This window comes from Thalassophryne amazonica, chromosome 1 (assembly GCF_902500255.1).
Source record: "Thalassophryne amazonica chromosome 1, fThaAma1.1, whole genome shotgun sequence".
NCBI lineage: Eukaryota > Metazoa > Chordata > Actinopteri > Batrachoidiformes > Batrachoididae > Thalassophryne > Thalassophryne amazonica.
The window spans coordinates 26,674,223-26,693,730 of NC_047103.1; the positions used below are offsets into that span (position 1 = coordinate 26,674,223).

At 40.6% G+C, this 19,508-nt stretch overlaps 1 protein-coding gene across 1 annotated transcript in view; it reads right to left on the reverse strand.

Moving 5' to 3' along the window:
- LOC117509398 (enhancer of polycomb homolog 1-like) overlaps positions 1-19,508 on the reverse strand; it is a 105,183-nt gene that overhangs the window by 26,111 nt on the left and 59,564 nt on the right. Inside the window, 3 exon segments of the mRNA XM_034169420.1 lie at positions 52-148; positions 150-194; positions 5,092-5,207. Of these exon segments, the coding sequence (XP_034025311.1) occupies positions 52-148; positions 150-194; positions 5,092-5,207 (258 nt within the window).

Sequence of the window (19,508 nt, forward strand, 5' to 3'; positions counted from 1 at the left end):
TAGACAGGTAGCTCAACTTGATGCTGGTACATAAGCACATTACAAACCCACCTGCACCTGCCAGGACCCCGTTGACTCCACTGGGAAGCACCAGCTCCTCTTTGGACTTAAAGGCCAGCAGTTGGTCTGTGGTGACGAGGGCTGAAGCCAGCAAACTGGGCGCTGGCCTGATCCAATGTTTTGGACACAACTGTCTACATGCAGACCAGAGACACAAATTATGAGCCTATGACAAAAGCTTTGCCACTCTGCTATCAAAGTGCAGAAACCACTGAGTTCAGCAGTTCTGATGCAAACAGGAACCGAGCCAAAAGCATTAATGCGGCTCACGGGAAGGAGGATGTGTCCCATTTCCTAAGGATGGGTGAAGTGACCTTCAGGCAGTGAAAGCACTGTCATGTTGGGAAAACTGTGAGTCATTTACAGTTTGATTTAGCTCTGGCAGGACGTAACAGGGGCGTGAATCTTCATCAACCTCACCTCAAGATTTGATAAGTTACCAGTCAATAATTTGAAATGGGGCTCAGTGATATGGCAAGCAAGAAAAGAACAAAATAAACAAAAGTAAATACAAGTACAGATCGATTTCTATATGATCATAATCACAAATTTATCATAATCATGATTTATGTAATTTGAGAATGCTGCCAGTTAGAGGAGTACAGTGACTGAAGCCTGAAGATACCAGAGGGCTCATTACTTGAACTTTAGGATAATTAAAATAATTTCTCACCCTGTGACTGCTGGGATAGGCTCCAGCCTGCCCGTGAGCCTTGATTGGAGTCCACCAGGTATAAAAAGTGAATAAATATTTTATTAAATAAATTCAACTAAATTTATTTATATAGTGCCAAATCACAGTCATCCCAAGGAGCTTCACATGGGTAAGGTCTAACCTCACCAACCCCCTGAGTGAGCACATATGCACCAGTGGTAAAGAGAAACTCTCCCTGGTGTTTTTGGGAAAGAATAACAATATATACATTTAACTGTGCAAAAAGAAATTCTGTTTCAATAATGAATACACATTAGCCAATCTTGTAAGCTAAAAATTAAATTCAAGCTCCGACTATGATCACAAATTATTTGATTGACAACAATTAACCAACTAACGGCAACTAACGGCATGCTTAGAATCAGAATCAGAACAGCCTTTATTCTCCAAGTATCTTCAAAGAAAACAAGGGATTTGACTCCGGTTTTGAACTGTACTCTCTCTGTACAAGCATGTATAAATATACACAAAACACTAAATAATTCACGTGTATGGTAATAAAAGCAAACAACAAGAATACAGCGTCTGTCCAAGCTTTTATTTGATAGATTGTGTGTTACAAATCAGCTGAATGGAGACAAGACAAGTTTTGCTTCATCTGATTGATTCCCTGTAAAAGTACTGCAGTGGCACCTTTGTGAAAAGAGATTTTCAACAGCGAAATCCCAATCAATTTTTTTTTTTTTTTACCCTGGTCCAAGTCATTGAATATCATCTGCAGATGGAGTCACCATCACATATTTAAATTTTTTCTAGATGATATTACACTTGCACAGAAAACAACTGCAAGCTAAAGTATATGCATGACAGTTTAACAGCTTGGCCATGCACTTAGAAACAAAACCCACCTTCAATCCAAGCTGATCCATAAAGGCCCAATTTTATGTATTCATTTTATTGAAAAACTTTAAGTAAACTGGTTTGTTTTTTTTAATATGGCTAGTCAGTTCCACTTATTATGATTATTGTGCATAATTCTATGGTAACAAAATTACAAAGTCAGGAAAACCTGACCATTACAAAATGTACTCCAGTTGTAATGTAGTTACCACAGAAACGCCCTCGTCGTAAAACTAGGACATTCAAATAATATTGATTGAACAATGTTTTAGATGTTATAAAACATTATTATTCTTCGCAAAAAATGTCTACAGGAGACAGTAGTCTCGTTTGAACCCTCCATAATATCGCGGGATTTGACCACTTACAGGGACCTCCATTTAATATATACACAGTATATAAACACTTCACACGGATAAATGGTGTACGGTTTTGTTTTTGGCAGCAATTATCAAAACAGTTGCGAAAAGTTTTTAGTTTTTTTTGGGTTACCGGTGGAGAAGAAAAGACGAGGAGGTGGGAGACGTCGTGTCGGTAAGCTTTAGCCTACACAGCTAACCAGAGTAGCTCCGTTCTCTCGCCTGCAAAACCGCCTTGACACGTTTGTGTTCCCGATCATAAACAAACCGCAGCACGTGTCCACTTTCCCACCACATCGTCACTTTTTCTTTGTATTTTCACTTTGTTTGCATGTAATTTGCCCAAAACCCCAATGAAAAAGCCGCGGTTTGTACCGTGGAAGTACAGAAATTACATCATATGTTACCATAGGGGGTCGTTTTGACAGTTGGGGTTTTTCTGTAATTATTGTATGGCTTTTGCCTTACAATATAAAGCACCTTGGGGCGACTGTTGTGATTTGGCGCTATATAAATAAAATTGATTTGATTTGATTTACCCCTTTAGCGCCCGCCCCCAAAGGAGACTGCACTGCCCTATTAAAAGTGGACACTTTAACTAGGGGGCTTTTCTCCTAACCACCCTTTTACTTATGCACCTGAACTGTCTGTTACCAGGAGAAAAACAGACATGAGGAGAAAAACATTAATTTATGTGCTACCTGACTGGCTGGTAAGAGGGGTATTTAAGATGCGTCACCTACCTGAAACAGACTTGGTGTGTATTTGAAGTGAAGGAGGAGGGGAGGGGAATATGTTTTTAAGACTAAATCTGCTGAAACACTGACAGTGACTGATAAACGCTTGCTGTATTGCTGTGTCAGCAATGAGCTTATTAAACAGAGCGAGACTGACATGCACTGCTGATGATCTGTGGGAGTAAAAGACTATTTAAACCAAAGAACAGTGTTTAATGCACTTTTAAAGTGTGCACTGCGGCTCTCTGCTGAAGCAGCAGCACTGAACAAAGCAAAGCACAGATACCCACACTGAGGAAACTGTACAAACTTATTATGGAAATTGACCAATTTAATCGCAATCCCTATTCCAGGTAAGGTCAGCCACCTTGACACTTGCACAAATTTGATCGGTGCACTGCTGCGCAATTGGTCGTACCAATGCCTCCCGCTTTGGACCCGCTTGACAACATGCTATATAAAATCATTTCGTAGCTGATGATGCATTTGCTCTCAGAACTTGGAGGATGAAACAATTCTCTCACTGCTCCCAGAATCACAGAGAAATTTTTTTTTAAGTCTTGTGCTCGTCATGTGGTGGAGAACACATTTGGAATCTTGTCTCAAAGGTAATTATTTATATTAAATATATTTAAAGCCTGTCGGTCACTGAGAGGGGACTGATGTTACAGGAGAAAATCAGTGTGAAAGTGTTCTTTATAAAAAAAAAAAAATTATATATATATATATATATATATATATATATATATATATATATATATATATATATATATATCTATATATATATGATCCAAACTTGCGGGGTCCAAAGAAAATGTTAAAACAGCCACAGACTGACTATCAAAGAGGGGTTAAAATGTCTGATGATTAAATGTTCTCTGCCTTACTGCAGGATTGTGACCTGCTACACATGCACACGCAGCTGAACCTGTTCACAGCAAAATGTGCCACTTCAAACAATTCATCAACATTCCAGTGACATTCAAGCACAAACGAGCAAATATTTGTTCTACATTCTGCTACATTATGCACAGAGATCACGCAAAGTCGTGCATGTTGGGCAGACACAACAGCAGACTGTTGACTTAAAAACTTAGAGATCAGAGATCTGTGAGCAAGCAATGTCAAATCAGACATCAACTGAGCTGAGAGCTCCGTCTTGGGGCAGAACAGCAGAGAGAAAACCCAGGCCTTCTGCTTCATCATTGGTGGAACCCCATGACATGAGCCAATCAGGAACATCAACCCTGAGGTCTTTCTGGACAAAACACCACCAAAGGCAGACAAACTAACACCGCCTCCGGCTGGAGAGAAGCAGGAATGGTGAAATGAGATTATTCCAATGCACAAAAATACATGTCTAAGTCAGAGAGTTTTTTTTTTTCTGTTTATTTTAATCAACTTAGCTTCGCAAAGGAACTATATGACCCATTCAGAAACACTTCCATTATAACTTTTACACTTATGTTTATATCGTGACATACACGTGGGTAGGCTGAAAAGTTCTAAGGCTCACTATAATGCAGTTAATGCATTACTCCTTCATGGGGAGCCTTAGAACTTTTCAGCCTACCCTCGTATACCGTTACCATGAAGGGATTCAATTTATATTGTGATATGAATTTTAAGTCATATCGCCCAGCCCTATATGTTGAAGATTTTTGCATATTACAGATCAAAGCACAAACAGGACTTTAAGGGGTGAAACTCGAGTGGGTCAGGGGATACGAGATAAGAGCCAATAATACAAAAGGCACTGAATGTGTAACTATAGGTACAATATAATTGTAAGGATGAATGTATTTAACATCTAAAAACACAGTGGTCTAACTTTGGACCAGTGTTCAATCTATTTTACTCATCCATACTTAAACACAGTTAATGCTACGGCATAAAATAGGAAACTAGAATCAAAATGAAAAGAAACAAGAACTTGAAATCAAGGGGGGTGGAGGGAGCCACCACAGAGAAACCATGAAGCCTGAACTGCGTCATGACAACATCACAGGATAGAACAGGCTCACTTATGCAATAGCTGGTGCATCTGAGGCATGAGAGTGGTGAAATTTGCACACCTTCAGCTCATAATGGTCTTTTTGAAAGCTGACAAACTACGAGAAACACTCAGAACATCACTGTGATGAAGAAACAGGTCAGACTCTGGGTAAAATTTGCTTATATGTTTTGGTTGCAACATTAGAAACATCAGGATCACAATTTTTGTGATTTCTTCATAGATGCATTGTGGAGGTTTCTGCTGTATTACTTCCCATTTCTTCTGGGATTACATCACAGACTGAACAATCACGATGATTCCTCCTTGTATTGTAAATCTAAGTGGCAGCTCTGCTTGCTGAGGTGTGTTTGCAGCCTTACTGACCTGAATGCTGGTTGCAGAAGCACAGCTGTTGGCTTGCTGCTGGCTCTGCTCTAGCTGCTGTTTCTGCATGAGCGCCAGCTGTTCCTGGTGTTGCCGGTACTGCTCTGCAGTGAACACTGTGGACACAACGACACACGACGTGAAAAACATCATTTTTGACACATTTGGAGCTTGTTTCAGTTGATTTGTCTCAACAGAGTCTCTGGAAAAAGAAGAGCATTTAGTGTTTTCACAGATGTGAAGCATGTTCTGTTCTGGTTTAATCACCTAATTTGGAATAACTTGGCACATTGTGAGGAAATATAAACAAGTTTATACTGAGAAAGTTTAGTCCTGTTTGAAACCACAAATCAGGTGGATCCGATGGCTTGTTTCCACAAACACCAGACAACAACAGTTCATGTTTTAGCAATGATCTGACAGACAACTGCTGGACTGAACAGGTTCAGAGTTCACAGACTTTAGTTAATCATCTTTGGAATGTCACAACTGTGACTTGTTGGTGTAGAGCACCTCAAAAATGGGTTTCTGCTCCGCAGACACAGATTGTTGGTGTGGCTTACTCAGAGTAAGCATGGAAGCGCGGAGGCCATTAATTTTTATTATACAGAAACAAAACTGCCTTCTCAAAGAATGACTGTCAAAAGAAGTAATGTGTTTAGCTTGGCTGCGTGTTCAAAGGTAAACAGGAGCTAAACATCAAGTTTCTAAAAAGAGAGAAATGAAGTCCAGACTGTGCTGCTGAACTCTGCAAACACCAATACATGCAGCGATTTATACTCCTTTGGAGAACAGACTGCAGTCGTCTGTTTTATTCACCTTTGTTGTGATCCTTTCAGCTTCTCTTTCACTTTGGGTCACCACAGCATATCAGATACAGAATCATGTTGATTTGACAGTGACTCCATTTACATGCCGTTAATATACGGGTTAAGGTCAATATTCTGGTTTCTGAATCATTAGGAATAACCCGTTTACATGCTTAAGCAGACAGTTACTCCTGTATACATGGTCACTGGTATCATTTGGAATATCCCCATCTAAACAGCGACGCACGTCGTCCACTGGTGCTTGATTTGATCTGGCGTTCGTGCAAATCTTGCTTCGTGTAAAACCCCTCACTACACACTTTTCTCAAACAGGCATTAACATTTTCTCATTTTTCTCTCCTGCGGGCTGCCTCCGCATCAAAACAGCGAGCGTCTGGACCTGTTGCCAGATTTGGTGCAGGTACGCACAGAAGAGAGGGGGGCGGTGTGAGTGGTCCGTTGTGGTGTTTACCGAGCCGCAGACGGTAAGCACATCGGAGGCAGAGCAATCGCAGTGATATGCCGACCTGTGCCGCGACCGGCCCGCCTGATAAGGACGCAGAACACAATGCACTGTTTACATCTGCTTCTGTGGTGTCTGGTGGCTGTACGCACCACATACAAGTAGTTGCTGTACTCAAAAGACCAAGATTCCTTGTGGATAGGACATGCACAGAACACAAATAATGTTCCTTTCTATGGGGATATCCCGATGCGCGTTTATATGACTTGCTATTCGGGCTGGAAAAGGAGTAACCCAGGGGTCTTATCCGGGTTTTCAAAAAACGGAATATGAGCATATTCGGGTTTTTGCGGGCGTTTACATGGCCGTGTGCAACCGGGTTATTGCCAATATTCCGGTTATGAAAGTGTTATTGGCTGTATGTAACGTAGTCAATGTTTTCACAGGATGCCCCTCCTGATGCAACATTACACAGAGAGTGGGCAGGGGCCTTGAACTGGGAGCCTTCTGCTCTAGAAACAAGCATACTTGATCAACACTCTGCCCATCTGATCCCAGACACCATGTTGTGTCCCTGGAGCTATTGTTATGGTCCCAGGACAACAGGACATAATGAATTTCAAACCCTGATCCGATCCTTATTATGCCCCCATTTGCTAGCACTGGGGATCTCATTGGCGGCGAGTCTGTATTTGAATGTATAGCAGCCGAGAGGCTCCGTAACTGCACCAGGAAGTCTCAGCATGTTCCCAGTGTGTCCTGGGGGAGATACTATGCTGCTCGGCTCAGAGCGGCCCAGTTATCATAGCGGTGGACAACTCCACTTGGAACTTATGCGCAGACCTATCAAGAAGAACTCACCTGCTGCGAGGTGTTTATGGGTTACATCAGACCACTGAACTGAATTCTGAAATGTTATTGGAGGGACAAACACTATTTTTTGGCAGGTCCCTTTACAGTTGATGAAATAAAATGATATATTTTCTGTCAGACATTCATCTTTATTTGAAAAGCTATTAGCTAGTTTAGCTACCATTTGTCATAAGAACTAGTTGAAAACTTTTGGAGGAATCCTAGTAAAAAAAAAAAAAAAAAAAAAGCAAACAAACAACACTTCACCAAAGGACAAAACAAGCCGCAGCCAGGAATCCCCACGGGGAGTAACTAAAGCATTAATGTAGAGTTCACACTCATAATCCAGAAAGGGTGGGCGCATGCACAAACAGATGAAGCATGATGCTATAAGGCTCAAAGGGTAGAGAAACATAGTACAAGATTGCGCATATAAATTTTGGAATACGTCGGAGAGAGACTACTGACCTTGTTCATTAATGATATAATGTATAGCAGGGGTCACCAACCCTGTTCCTGGAGGTCACCTGCACTGTATGTTTTCTAACTCACCCTGTTCCACTCCTAGGCAATTAACTATCAGGTGTGCTCAGCCAATGAAGAGCTGGAAAACACCGCTTAAAAAAAAAAAAAAAAAATCAGGTGTGACTTGAGTAGGTAGAAAATATGTAGGACAGGTGCCCTCCAGGAATAGGGTTGGTGACACCTGATATACAGAGTTCATGGTGTCAGACGTGGCTCTGCTGTAAAGCTAAAAAAGTGAGGGAAAGTATATAATCATGTATATCAATTTTGGAATGAAGTAGATCTGACGTTCATAAACTATAGTGTTGAAAGAAAAACATGACTGATGCAAATGCAAATGGAGTGTGTGATTTAAAATTTCTGTTGTTATTCATCTACATTATAATAGCCAAGTGGCCTCCGTGTGTACGTGCACATGTGTGTGTATTGCTTCAATCAGAGAAACTGGGGAGAGCTGACATTTTCCATTTGGCATGCTTATGTATTTTGGGTCAAGGATGAACGCTGTGAAAAAGTTGACAGCAGTAATATTTCTGGAGATATCAGTGATATTAACTAACAACAGTAAAAAAATGGATGTTGTGCTGCAATGCACCATGGGAGTTTAGGGTTTTAAATGTTATTGTGGTTCATGTTACTTTAACCATTGTTAGTGTTACTGATTTATTGTGTTTCTGTAGTTCAATTGGTTTAGTTAGTTTGTTAACAGTCATGTTGCCATTACCATTAGTGAGAAATGTGCTGTATGATAGCTTCCACTACCGTCTCTGTTTGTGGATGTGTAAAATAAAAGCACCTACTTGCAGCAGAATGCAGAAAAGACAAAAAGCTGTGCGTGCGTTCGCATGTACAACTTCAATCGCAGACAAACTGGGGAGAGCTTGACATTTGCTGTATATGTTTGCTTATGTATTTTGGGTCAAGGATGAACGCCAACAAAACACAACACTGATAGGATGAATATTTTGGAGAAACTACAGTGAACAACAGATGTTGATAACTGCATTCTGGACTCACACGCCATTTCAGGGGGCGTGGAAAATCTATATATTAAAAGGTGTGTCCGTGATATTATTTAGTAGATCCAAAGTAAGTATATAATGTAAATAAAAAAAAAAAAGACATGGATGACAAGAAAATAAAAACACTCATTTCCATTGCAGTCCATTTAAAATCAAATGGCATATCAAAGTAATAATAAGCTAATACTGATAATAATAAGTGTGTATATGATAAGAACATAAATTTATAAATACATTAGGACAGTAAATCCATCCATCCATTTTCTTCCGCTTAAAAATCATGTCATTAACAGGAAACAAAAGGGTCGAGTTCATCTAAAAACTGTTGAGGTCTAAGGTTCTAAAAACATTCTGGACTGTCATTCCAAATCATTATAGAAAGTTTGCATAATTTATTACCACCCTCAAAAAATGTCAGTTACCTATTTTACACTACCCAATGTAGAGGCCAACACGCTACTACCACATTCTTTGGTCCGAGCATAAAGATTCCAAAAAGATATGGTTTGGATTACCTATGATTAAATGTTTTGGCATTGTATGGTAAAAACATTAAAAATGGTGACAAAGGTCAATTTTAGTTTGTACAGGGGTCAAAAGTTAAAGTTGCTCCAATTCTGGTAATAAAAAGAAAAGAAAAAAAAAAAAAAGTGGTGCACTAGCAGCTGGCCAGGGACACAAATCTCGCCAACAATGATTAATGGCTGTTTTAAATATTAAAATCTTCAACAGCCACTCAGAGGATACAACACCTGCATCTTACATGCCCCACCCTGACTGATGCCAAATTATTTATTTGCTGATAAAGTGCTGACATATGTACAATACGATTCTGGGTGGACTACATTTGAAAAAATTCTGTACAAAATTTCACACCTTATACCTGATGAACGCACAACCCCGGCAAAAAAAACAGCTCAAGGTCAAACAGTTGTGACCCTGAGTTTGACTTTCAATGTCAACAAGGGACATACAGCATATGGCCAAAGAAACTTCATATTAGGTCAGTTATTTTCTTCATATGCAGACAAAAGGTGGAAACAACCCTGAAAAAAAATGACCTTGTGTGCAGTTACCACGCATGGCTATAATTAACACTTTATAGCACTGCCAAAAATATAGATTTAAAACACACACAAACAAAAACAAAAAAGAAAACATCAATTCTGAATATCATGCCAAAACCATTAACCAGTACTCGCTCCTCATTAATCTTGCTCATTATTTTCTCCTTGGGTAAGCAGACAGGGAGCTACAGCCGTGTTGTGTACTTACACATCCCCCTCCGCCTTCTCACAGCGTTGCGCTGGCACTCATCTCAAATCAGACCAGTGCTGATCTCATTCACGTCAGTGAAATAACATAATGAAAGTTTGTCCTATACAGCAAAGAAAGGAAATGGGGAGCAAAAGAAAAATAATACCCAATAAATAATGACAGAGAATCAAACAGCTAGGAAGAACAAGGCCTTTAGCAAGCAGCTAAGAACTGACACACACAAATTCTACAAAGACTTTCAAAAGGCCGCTTCCATTTCAACATCAGTTTATTACATTAGATGGTCCAGTAAACTGTTGCTGATTAATGTGTTGTCCTGTTCTAACGGCCAAAGCCAAGCTCACTGCCCTCAGAGCTAACAGAGGTCAGACAGCCACAGACTATCGCGTGCGCACACACGATTAATTTATGAGTTTGGTTAATGAGATAATTTAGTTATTTTATTGTGATCTAAAGAAAACTCAATGTGGTGTAAAATATGATGCAAAGAACGTTTGCGGACTAATGATACTGTCTGGCAAGGATTTTTAATCTGTTGAGTGATGTTTATGAGATGCTGTCATTTGTGCCAAATCAAACTTTAAAATGACAAAATACTGAAAGTGGGTGCAACTACTAAAAAAAAAACAAAAAAAAAACAAAAAAAAAAAAAACGATGCAGACTAATGTCATTCAACACTAATGACAAGTGCTGTAATACAATTCAAAAATGTTTAATGAAAAAAGAAAGTTTCCATTAACACTCTCACAGTCCTAAAGTGCCTGCCTCAGTCGAGAAATATTTGTGAACCTACTGGTCAGGACCAGTAGGTCCTCCTGGTCCAAGGCAGTGGCCCCAAGAATGTGGAAGATCAGAGCCTCTGACGGCGAGCCTCAGCATAGCATTAGTCATCACATCATGCACATGTATTCAACCAATATTGTATTTGCAAAATTTTCATTTTGTGTTGATGTATGTAAAGTACTACACATTTTCTTACAAGATCTCTGCTTTTATGTGAATGTATGTGCACCTTATACTTCACTTTTCTGTAATTCTGGCTTGTGTGCTTGTCTTATGCAGCCCAAATATAGCCTTTACTCTTATACTTAGTCCACTAGTCTGTTCTTGCTACGTGAGCTCTATAGCTCAGATTTTTTTATTCTACCTGTTGCTTCTCAGGTTAGTATGATGAAAATTTTATGAATGGGTCAGGGGTCTGCAGCCTTTACTGTCAAAAGAGCCATTTTTTCCCCCATCTTCCACAAATAAAATTTTCCAGAGCCACAAAATACATGTTGAACTTTAAAATGACTGAATAAAGATAACACATCTTATAATGTTTTTCTATATACAGTTCAACTATATGTTTTTAATAGGGTGGGTATCGAGAAACCGGTTCTTTTTCAGGTATCATTAAAAAAATGATTCGATCCACTGACATCAATAGCCTTTTGCTTAACGATTCCATTATCGGTCCTTCAGAGCAGCCGTTTGAGGGTGTTTGTCGGGAAAGTGATCATTTCTCTACATTGCTTACAGACCCTGCAGCATCTCTGTAATCAACTGCTTCTGCAGCACGACTCCACTTTGAAGCGTGAACCAATGAAGCAGTGCTTCAATCCGCTGGCTCGTGGTTCTTTGATTCGATGCTCTTCAGAAGCGGCAAGTTCGCTTCCTAACCCTTCTCAAAGCCATTAAAATATGTCTATCATGAGTCACTTTTGTGTGGATTGAAGTCACTAACTGGGACTCTTGTCTTGTTGCAGTCCAGAAACGAGAATTGTCCTCCGTTCCGTTGGCACAGCTCCAAATGCTGTGCGGCTCTGTGCCAAGACAGAGTCCGGTTGGAATTAAGAACTTCAAAACAAATTGCCGCTTTAAATAAATGATCAGAGTTGTGATGGAGGAACTGTGGCGCAAAGTGCCGAAGTCACAAAGGAACTTTTGTCAGCCACACGAGGAACTCAAGTGTTTTGAGTTCTGGAGGCTTGAAATGTGGATTATTTTTCTTCGCATCATCGCATGATGATGAATTCCACTGAAGTGAACAGGTAAGACTTTTTATTTACTGTATGTGTGAATTTACTCCGCATGATGGTTTCAGCCAATCAGTGGACAGCACTGACGGACGTATTTGACTTATGAGTAAATTACAGGAAAGCCTGTAATAATCCATAAATTAGCCACATCATCGTTAAAGCCACAGTGTTCAAAACAAATGAAAAAAGTAGCAGTTATAGTCTGGATATTTCAGAACATGTGTGAAAATCCCACATAGAGGTTGACATCACACTGCTATAAAGAGGTATTGGGTCGGAGTATCGGAGACATTTTATGATTAAGAGTACGAGTAAATGAATATGGGACCATACCGATACTGGTATCGGTGCATCCCTAACCATAAGACACGTGAGCGTTTTTCCCCCCGACTAGTCATGTCACCGCACTCTCAAGTAAGGCACACTACTCCCTTCAGCCCCTTCCCCTCCCAGTCTGTGTGAGCGAGCAGAGCAGCTCCGCACACACAGAGAGCTCGTCTGAAAATCTTTGCATTTTAGACATCTGTTAGCAAGCAGTCCACAGCTTTTTGCGTCATCTTTTTCGAAAATTGACTCTCCAAATCAAGCCTGGACTGCTCGCTACCCAAAAGTCTGTTGTAATCTCTGAATCTATTAAGTTTGAAAAGAAAAAAAAATCGCCTGACTTGTGAACACTTTTAATCACAAGACTGACAAGATTTTTAATTAGACATCGGTCTAGCGGTGGAAAATATCTACTAGACATAGGCCAAAAATTACTGGTCCACAACCTCGGATCAGTGGATTTCTCTACCCCTGATCAGTTTGTTCACGTGAACAACTAGCTGATGTTGCTCTGCCTATTCACTCAGCTTGGCAGTCATTGTGCCATGTCGCTTAGTATTTGCAAAAAAAAAAATAGGCTTCAGGTCTATTTTGGCCCTGCCTAGCTGGTGGCAGAGTGACCATTGTCTCTGCAGCTACAACATGCCCACACTGGTTGAAAATGAATGGCAAGTCATCACTTTGCCCATGTTGCTTAGCTAATGTGACCATGACTTAAAGCAGCAACTGCTATATCCCTCCAATATTAATTTTCAATTTTTTTAAGATTTATTTATGACTATGGATGGGTACTGATAAGATTTTATTGATAGATACCATTATCGATTCCGCTTATCGATCTGATTCCTTATCGATACCTCCTGTGAATTTTCTGTGTATTACAAATAGGCTTTACAGGTTTTCAATGTCAACATTTTATTGAGTCTTAAAGTAAATAACTATGAAAATGGTTACTGGATCCTTGATCTCTGGACATAAACTGAAAATAAAAAAATCTGCACTTTTTGTCAAAAGCATTTCCTTTCATACATTAATGGCATGAATGTCTCTCCATATATCTGAGCTGAACTCAGATGGCTGCTGGAGTCTGCAGGTCTGCAGCCATACAGTCTTGGGCTGCTGCACATCAGCACAGGCTGTCTCATTTGGGGAGGGGAAAAAACAAACAAACAAACAAAAAAACATTTTAATCATTTGCAGTTTATTGTTTGTATTACGTTTGGAAAGAGGTGTCATTTGATTTAAATGGTGATTCGCTTTGAAGTTACAAATTCCGAGCTGTCTGCCGAGCCGAGCAGACTCGACTCGGCGGTACAGCGTTTGTAGCAATGGAACGGAGGATGATTCTCGTTTCTTTCTTGCAACAAGACAGGTGCCCCAGTAAACAATCTGCACAAAAGTGACTCACGATTGATATATTTTAATGGCTTTCAGGGGGGTTAAGAAGCGGCGTTACCGCTTCTGAAGAAGAGCGAAACAATGAACCAACGAAGCAGCAGATCGAAGCACTGCTTCATTGGTTCAAGGTTCAAAGTAAAGCCACACTGCAGAAACAGGTGATTACAGACCCGCTGCAGGGTCTGTAATCCATGTAAAGAAATGATCATTTTCCCGCAACAATGGCTGGGAAAGGGAATCTGTAAGCAAAAAGGCTGTGGATTGAATCATATCTTGCCCGAAAAGAATCTGTTCCCGATACCCACTGCTATTTATGACGTATACATAAAAATCAGATGACAATAAATATAACACAAAATAATGAAATATGAATTTTGCATCATATTTAACTTCAACTTAAACTGGCTGAAGTTGTGGCTCTTACGATAAAACAAAAAACATTACAAATCTTGATTTACTTGCATTTTTTGTGACATTTTCTGAGTCATTAGATCATCCAGCAAAATTTTTTATTGTGACAGGCCTACTGCTAAGTCAAGCATTTGGGTACTCTTTGGATTCTATTATACAATAATGAATGTCTATGAGTTCAATGGTACGAATATTCATGAGGTGAAAAATGGAACATCCCATTCAACGAGGCGAAGCAGAGTTGAATGGTTTGTTCCAGCTTTCACGGAATTAAATGGTCATTCCACTGAAATTATGTAAAACCATTCATTATTTGTTTTATATAGTAAGTCCCTTCAGCTGCTCCCTTGTTTGCACTTGGGGTCGCCACAGCAAATCCAAGGTGGATCTGCATGTTGAATTGGCACGTTTTATGCGGGATGCCCTTCCTGACGCAACTCCACATTACATGGAGAAATGTGGTGGGGTGGGATTTGAACCCGGAACCTTCTGATCTGAAACCAAGCGCATTAACCACTTGGCCACCACCCCCTATTTGTTTTATATACTCAACAAAAATATAAACGCAACACTTTTGGTTTTGCTCCCATTTTGTATGAGATGAACTCAAAGATCTAAAACTTTTTCCACATACACAATATCACCATTTCCCTCAAATATTGTTCACAAACCAGTCTAAATCTGTGATAGTGAGCACTTCTCCTTTGCTGAGATAATCCATCCCACCTCACAGGTGTGCCATATCAAGATGCTGATTAGACACCATGATTAGTGCACAGGTGTGCCTTAGACTGCCCACAATAAAAGGCCACTCTGAAAGGTGCAGTTTTGTTTTATTGGGGGGAGATACCAGCCAGTATCTGGTGTGACCACCATTTGCCTCATGCAGTGCAACATCTCCTTCACATAGAATTGATCAGGTTGTCAATTGTGGCCTGTGGAATGTTGGTCCACTCCTCTTCAATGGCTGTGCGAAGTTGCGACGACGAACTGGAGTCAGGTCGAGACCCCGATGAGGACGACGAGCATGCAGATGAGCTTCCCTGAGACGGTTTCTGACAGTTTGTGCAGAAATTCTTTGGTTATGCACACCGATTGTTTCAGCAGCTGTCTGAGTGGCTGGTCTCAGACGATCTTGGAGGTGAACATGCTGGATGTGGAGGTCCTGGGCTGGTGTGGTTACACGTGGTCTGCAGTTGTGAGGCTGGTTGGATGTACTGCCAAATTCTCTGAAATGCCTTTGGAGATGGCTTATGGTAGAGAAATGAACATTCAATACACAAGCAACAGCTCTGGTTGACATTCCTGCTGTCAGCATGCCAATTGCACGCTCCCTCAAATCTTGCGACATCTGTGGCATTGTGCTGTGTGATAAAACTGCACCTTTCAGAGTGGCCTTTTATTGTGGGCAGTCTAAGGCACACCTGTGCACTAATCATGGTGTCTAATCAGCATCTTGGTATGGCACACCTGTGAGGTGGGATGGATTATCTCAGCAAAGGAGAAGTGCTCACTATTACAGATTTAGACTGGTTTGTGAACAATATTTGAGGGACATGGTGATATTGTGTATGTGGAAAAAGTTTTAGATCTTTGAGTTCATCTCATACAAAATGGGAGCAAAACCAAAAGTGTTGCATTTATATTTTTGTTGAGTGTATAACGGCTATAATAAATCCTTGTCATTTTATATTATATTAATTTACAAACAACATAAAAGGACTTACATTTTGGTATCTCCTCAGTCAGAAATTAATCCAGTTTTGGTGTGTCGCTGCTGCTTTGACATCAACAAACCAACACGAACTTTAAATAGGAGTCCAAAAATAATTCTGACGAAGTCCGCCATGCCGTGCATCAAATCGTTGTCCGTCAGCAAAACAAACTCTGCCATGTTTATTTTAAAGCTAAGCACTGTCAGGCTTGTGTGAGCGTGGTGTGCTTTCACATAAGCGGGACGGCACTTGTGCGTGTGTGTACTACCAAAATGATGATGATGATAATAATAATAATAATGATAATAATAATAATAATAATAGAGACTGTACTTCTTCAGTGCAGCAAGAAAAAAAAAAAAATCCACATCAGATGGCTTACAGTGCAGTGAATTTTTTTTGTGTGTACGAGGTCTGTTAGAAAAGTATCGGACCTTTTTATTTTTTTGCAATAACCTTAAGGATTTGAATCACGTGTGATTGCATCAGCCAAGCTTGAACCTTCGTGCGCATGCGAGAGTTTTTTCACGCCTGTCGGTTGCGTTATTCGCCTGTGAGCACGCTTTGAGTGAGCACTGGTCCTCCCCCCCTCGTTGGATTTCATTGTGAGGAAAATGTCTGAACGGCTGGAGCAGCGCTGCATCAAATTTTTCCAGAAACAGTGAGAGACAGCCAGGTGGACACCATTCGGAAAATTCAGATGGCTTTCAGGGACGATTTTATGGGCATCACAGATTAAGAAGTGGTACAGTCGGTTTAAAGACGGCGCACAATGGCGGAGGGCGCGCCATGCTCTGAGTGGCGATCGACAGGCTGAAACGACCAGATCATTTCCAAACTGAATGCTGTGTTGATCCAGGACGTCGTCTGACTACCAGAGAAATGGCAGAAAAGGTGGACATAGCACTTTCCCGGCACATTCCACTGTTAAAGGAGATTTTGTCATGAAAACAGGAGCGGAGGAATTCGCCACGGAGCCGCTAATGGCGCGGAACGAAAGCATCTCCGTGTTGGTCTCACAGGACATGTTGTGACATGCTCAGCTCTTCGACAATTTCTCGGATACTCACTCGACTGAAAAGCCACCCAAAACCGTCTGAATCTTCCGAATGGTGGAAGAGCTGGGCATGTCCCGTGAGACTTCCAACACGGAGGTGCTTTTTGTTCTGCGCCATTAGCGGCTCCGTCCTGACGCGCGAATTCTGCCGCACGTCTTTCATTACAAAATCTTCTGTAACAGTGTAATGTGCCGAAAAAGTGCTATGTCCACCTCTCTTGCCATTTCTCTGGTAGTCAGACGACGTCCCGGATTAACACAGCCTTCACTTTGGAAATGATCTGGTCGTTTCAGCCTCTCGATGGCCGCTCGAAGCGCGGCGTGCCCTCAGCCGCTGTGGGCCGTCTTTAATCTGGTTGTAATGCTCCTTAATCTGTGTGATGCCCATAAGATCTTCACCGAAAGCCATCTGAAGTTTCCGAATGGTTTCCACCTGGCTGTCTCTCACAGTTTCTGAAAAAATTTTTGATGCAGAAAAGCGGCAGTCGCTCGGGCCATTTTCCTGACAATGAAAATCTGCCGAGGGGCTGGACCACTCCTCCCACAAAGCTTGCTCACAGGCGAATGATGCAACCGACAGGCGTGAAAAAACTCACGCATGCGCACGAGGGTTCAAACTTGGCTGATGCAATCACACGTGATTCAAATCCATAAGGTTATTGCAAAAAATAAAAAGGTCCGATACTTTTCTAACAGACCTTGTATGTGCGCAGAGTGCAATGGCACAAAACGTATGGCACCAAATTTGCACTCTAAATCGAGCCAAATCCATGTCATGTGACATACAAAACATCAATAAATGACAAGGATCCACTCTGCCATTATATAAAATATAATATCCCGGGTAAGAAGGCGCTTCATATTAATTTAATATGCAAGCTGTGGAAAATGAAGGTCAGGTTTTTCAGAAAGCGCAATAAATGCTAGGGTGTATTTGGCAGAGATGTTCAACAGCTGCAACACCAGGAGCCAATGTGCACACACTGGATCACTATAACAAACTTCAGGTCAGTTCTGAATGTGCAAAAAGAATAAGATCCACTGCCTGCTTCATTTCAAAAGACCTGTGCCCCATCCAGAGTCATGGAAAGCCAATACCTTTATTCATATGTAGATTTGCTTTTGTTTACATTGCCTTTTCCAAATGTAAAACTACATAACACACTTTGCTTTCATGGCATCATTTGCCACACCACCTTTCTTTTTTTGAAATTAGCACCTCTATCTACTTAATTGTTTAAGAATCAAAAATCACTTTTTAACTGAATCATGACGCCATGAATCCAAATCCAATCCAATCGTGAGCCACTTAAAGACTCACACCCCTAATAGCTGGCAGCTTTACGTAACATACATGGAGACTTTATTGGCTGTGGCCTTGGGGAACACACTGTTGATTCCTGCACTGAACGTGCAGAGACGTGATCAGACGCTCTTGAAAAACAATGAAACATCTTCTCATAACTCCACATGGCTGACAAACAGTAAAACAAAATTTACACACTCCACATCATTTCATAGTAATTACTATGAGAAAACGTTCGCCAGGAACAAAGTATTTGCCTGAATGAAAACATGGATTAGAAAGAATTTGTTTTCCAAGTGAATATCTTCTCTGTGCTACAATAAGCATACTTCTGTGTAACTCAGCCTGTGAAAATTCTTGTGAAGAAGTATGAAAGCATACACATAAGTGTCTCAACACAGGACAGGTATTTGAGTTATGGAGGCAACATGGTTTTGACTGACCTACTTTTAAGTAGTTCAGAAGGGTCACAGCACCTATGTGCATACTCATTCAAGAATTTGGTACAGATAGCATGTGCATGCGAGACAGAAAAAATACCCGAAAACACTGAGCAGTTAATGCAGTGTCAACTTATTACGTGTGGCCTACTACCAACTCTGTCACAAGGATCACAGAGGCCAGATTGCCCACAAGCAAACTAATCCAAGATTTTGAGCATTGTTTCAAAGCTTAATTCCACTGGTGTGGGAACATTTCGAACTGAGGGAGGAGAACCCAACGCAAAGGAGTCGATATGTTGAATTTGATTAAAAACAGTGCCAACATAAAGTGGAAATACAACCAACTTGAAAATGCACTGTAAACATCAACATCCCATCCGTGTTTCCCCAAACTGAAACAAAAACTTCAGACCAATGCAAAGAGACCACCCTCTCCACCATCTTCCCAAACAGTTCGCTATTAGCTATGCATTTGCCTGACAATGTAAACAGAAAAAGAAACACCACCACATCGAATGACGCACAATCAAACAATGTTACTCATAATTAAAGAGATGCAGCCATTCAACACAGTTGAAAAACAAGCATTTGAAAGGATGGACTTGGATCATTACCTCATTACCAATGTGCTGTATTGCGGATTTCACGGATATTTGATTTTAACATTGAAAACATTATGTTTTCAGCCCTGTTTGTGAACAGCCTGTAACCCACAATTTTTCATATATTGTTATGACTTTTTATGGCTCTCATTTCTAGAAATCTGGCCAGTTTTCTTAAATCCTCCAAACC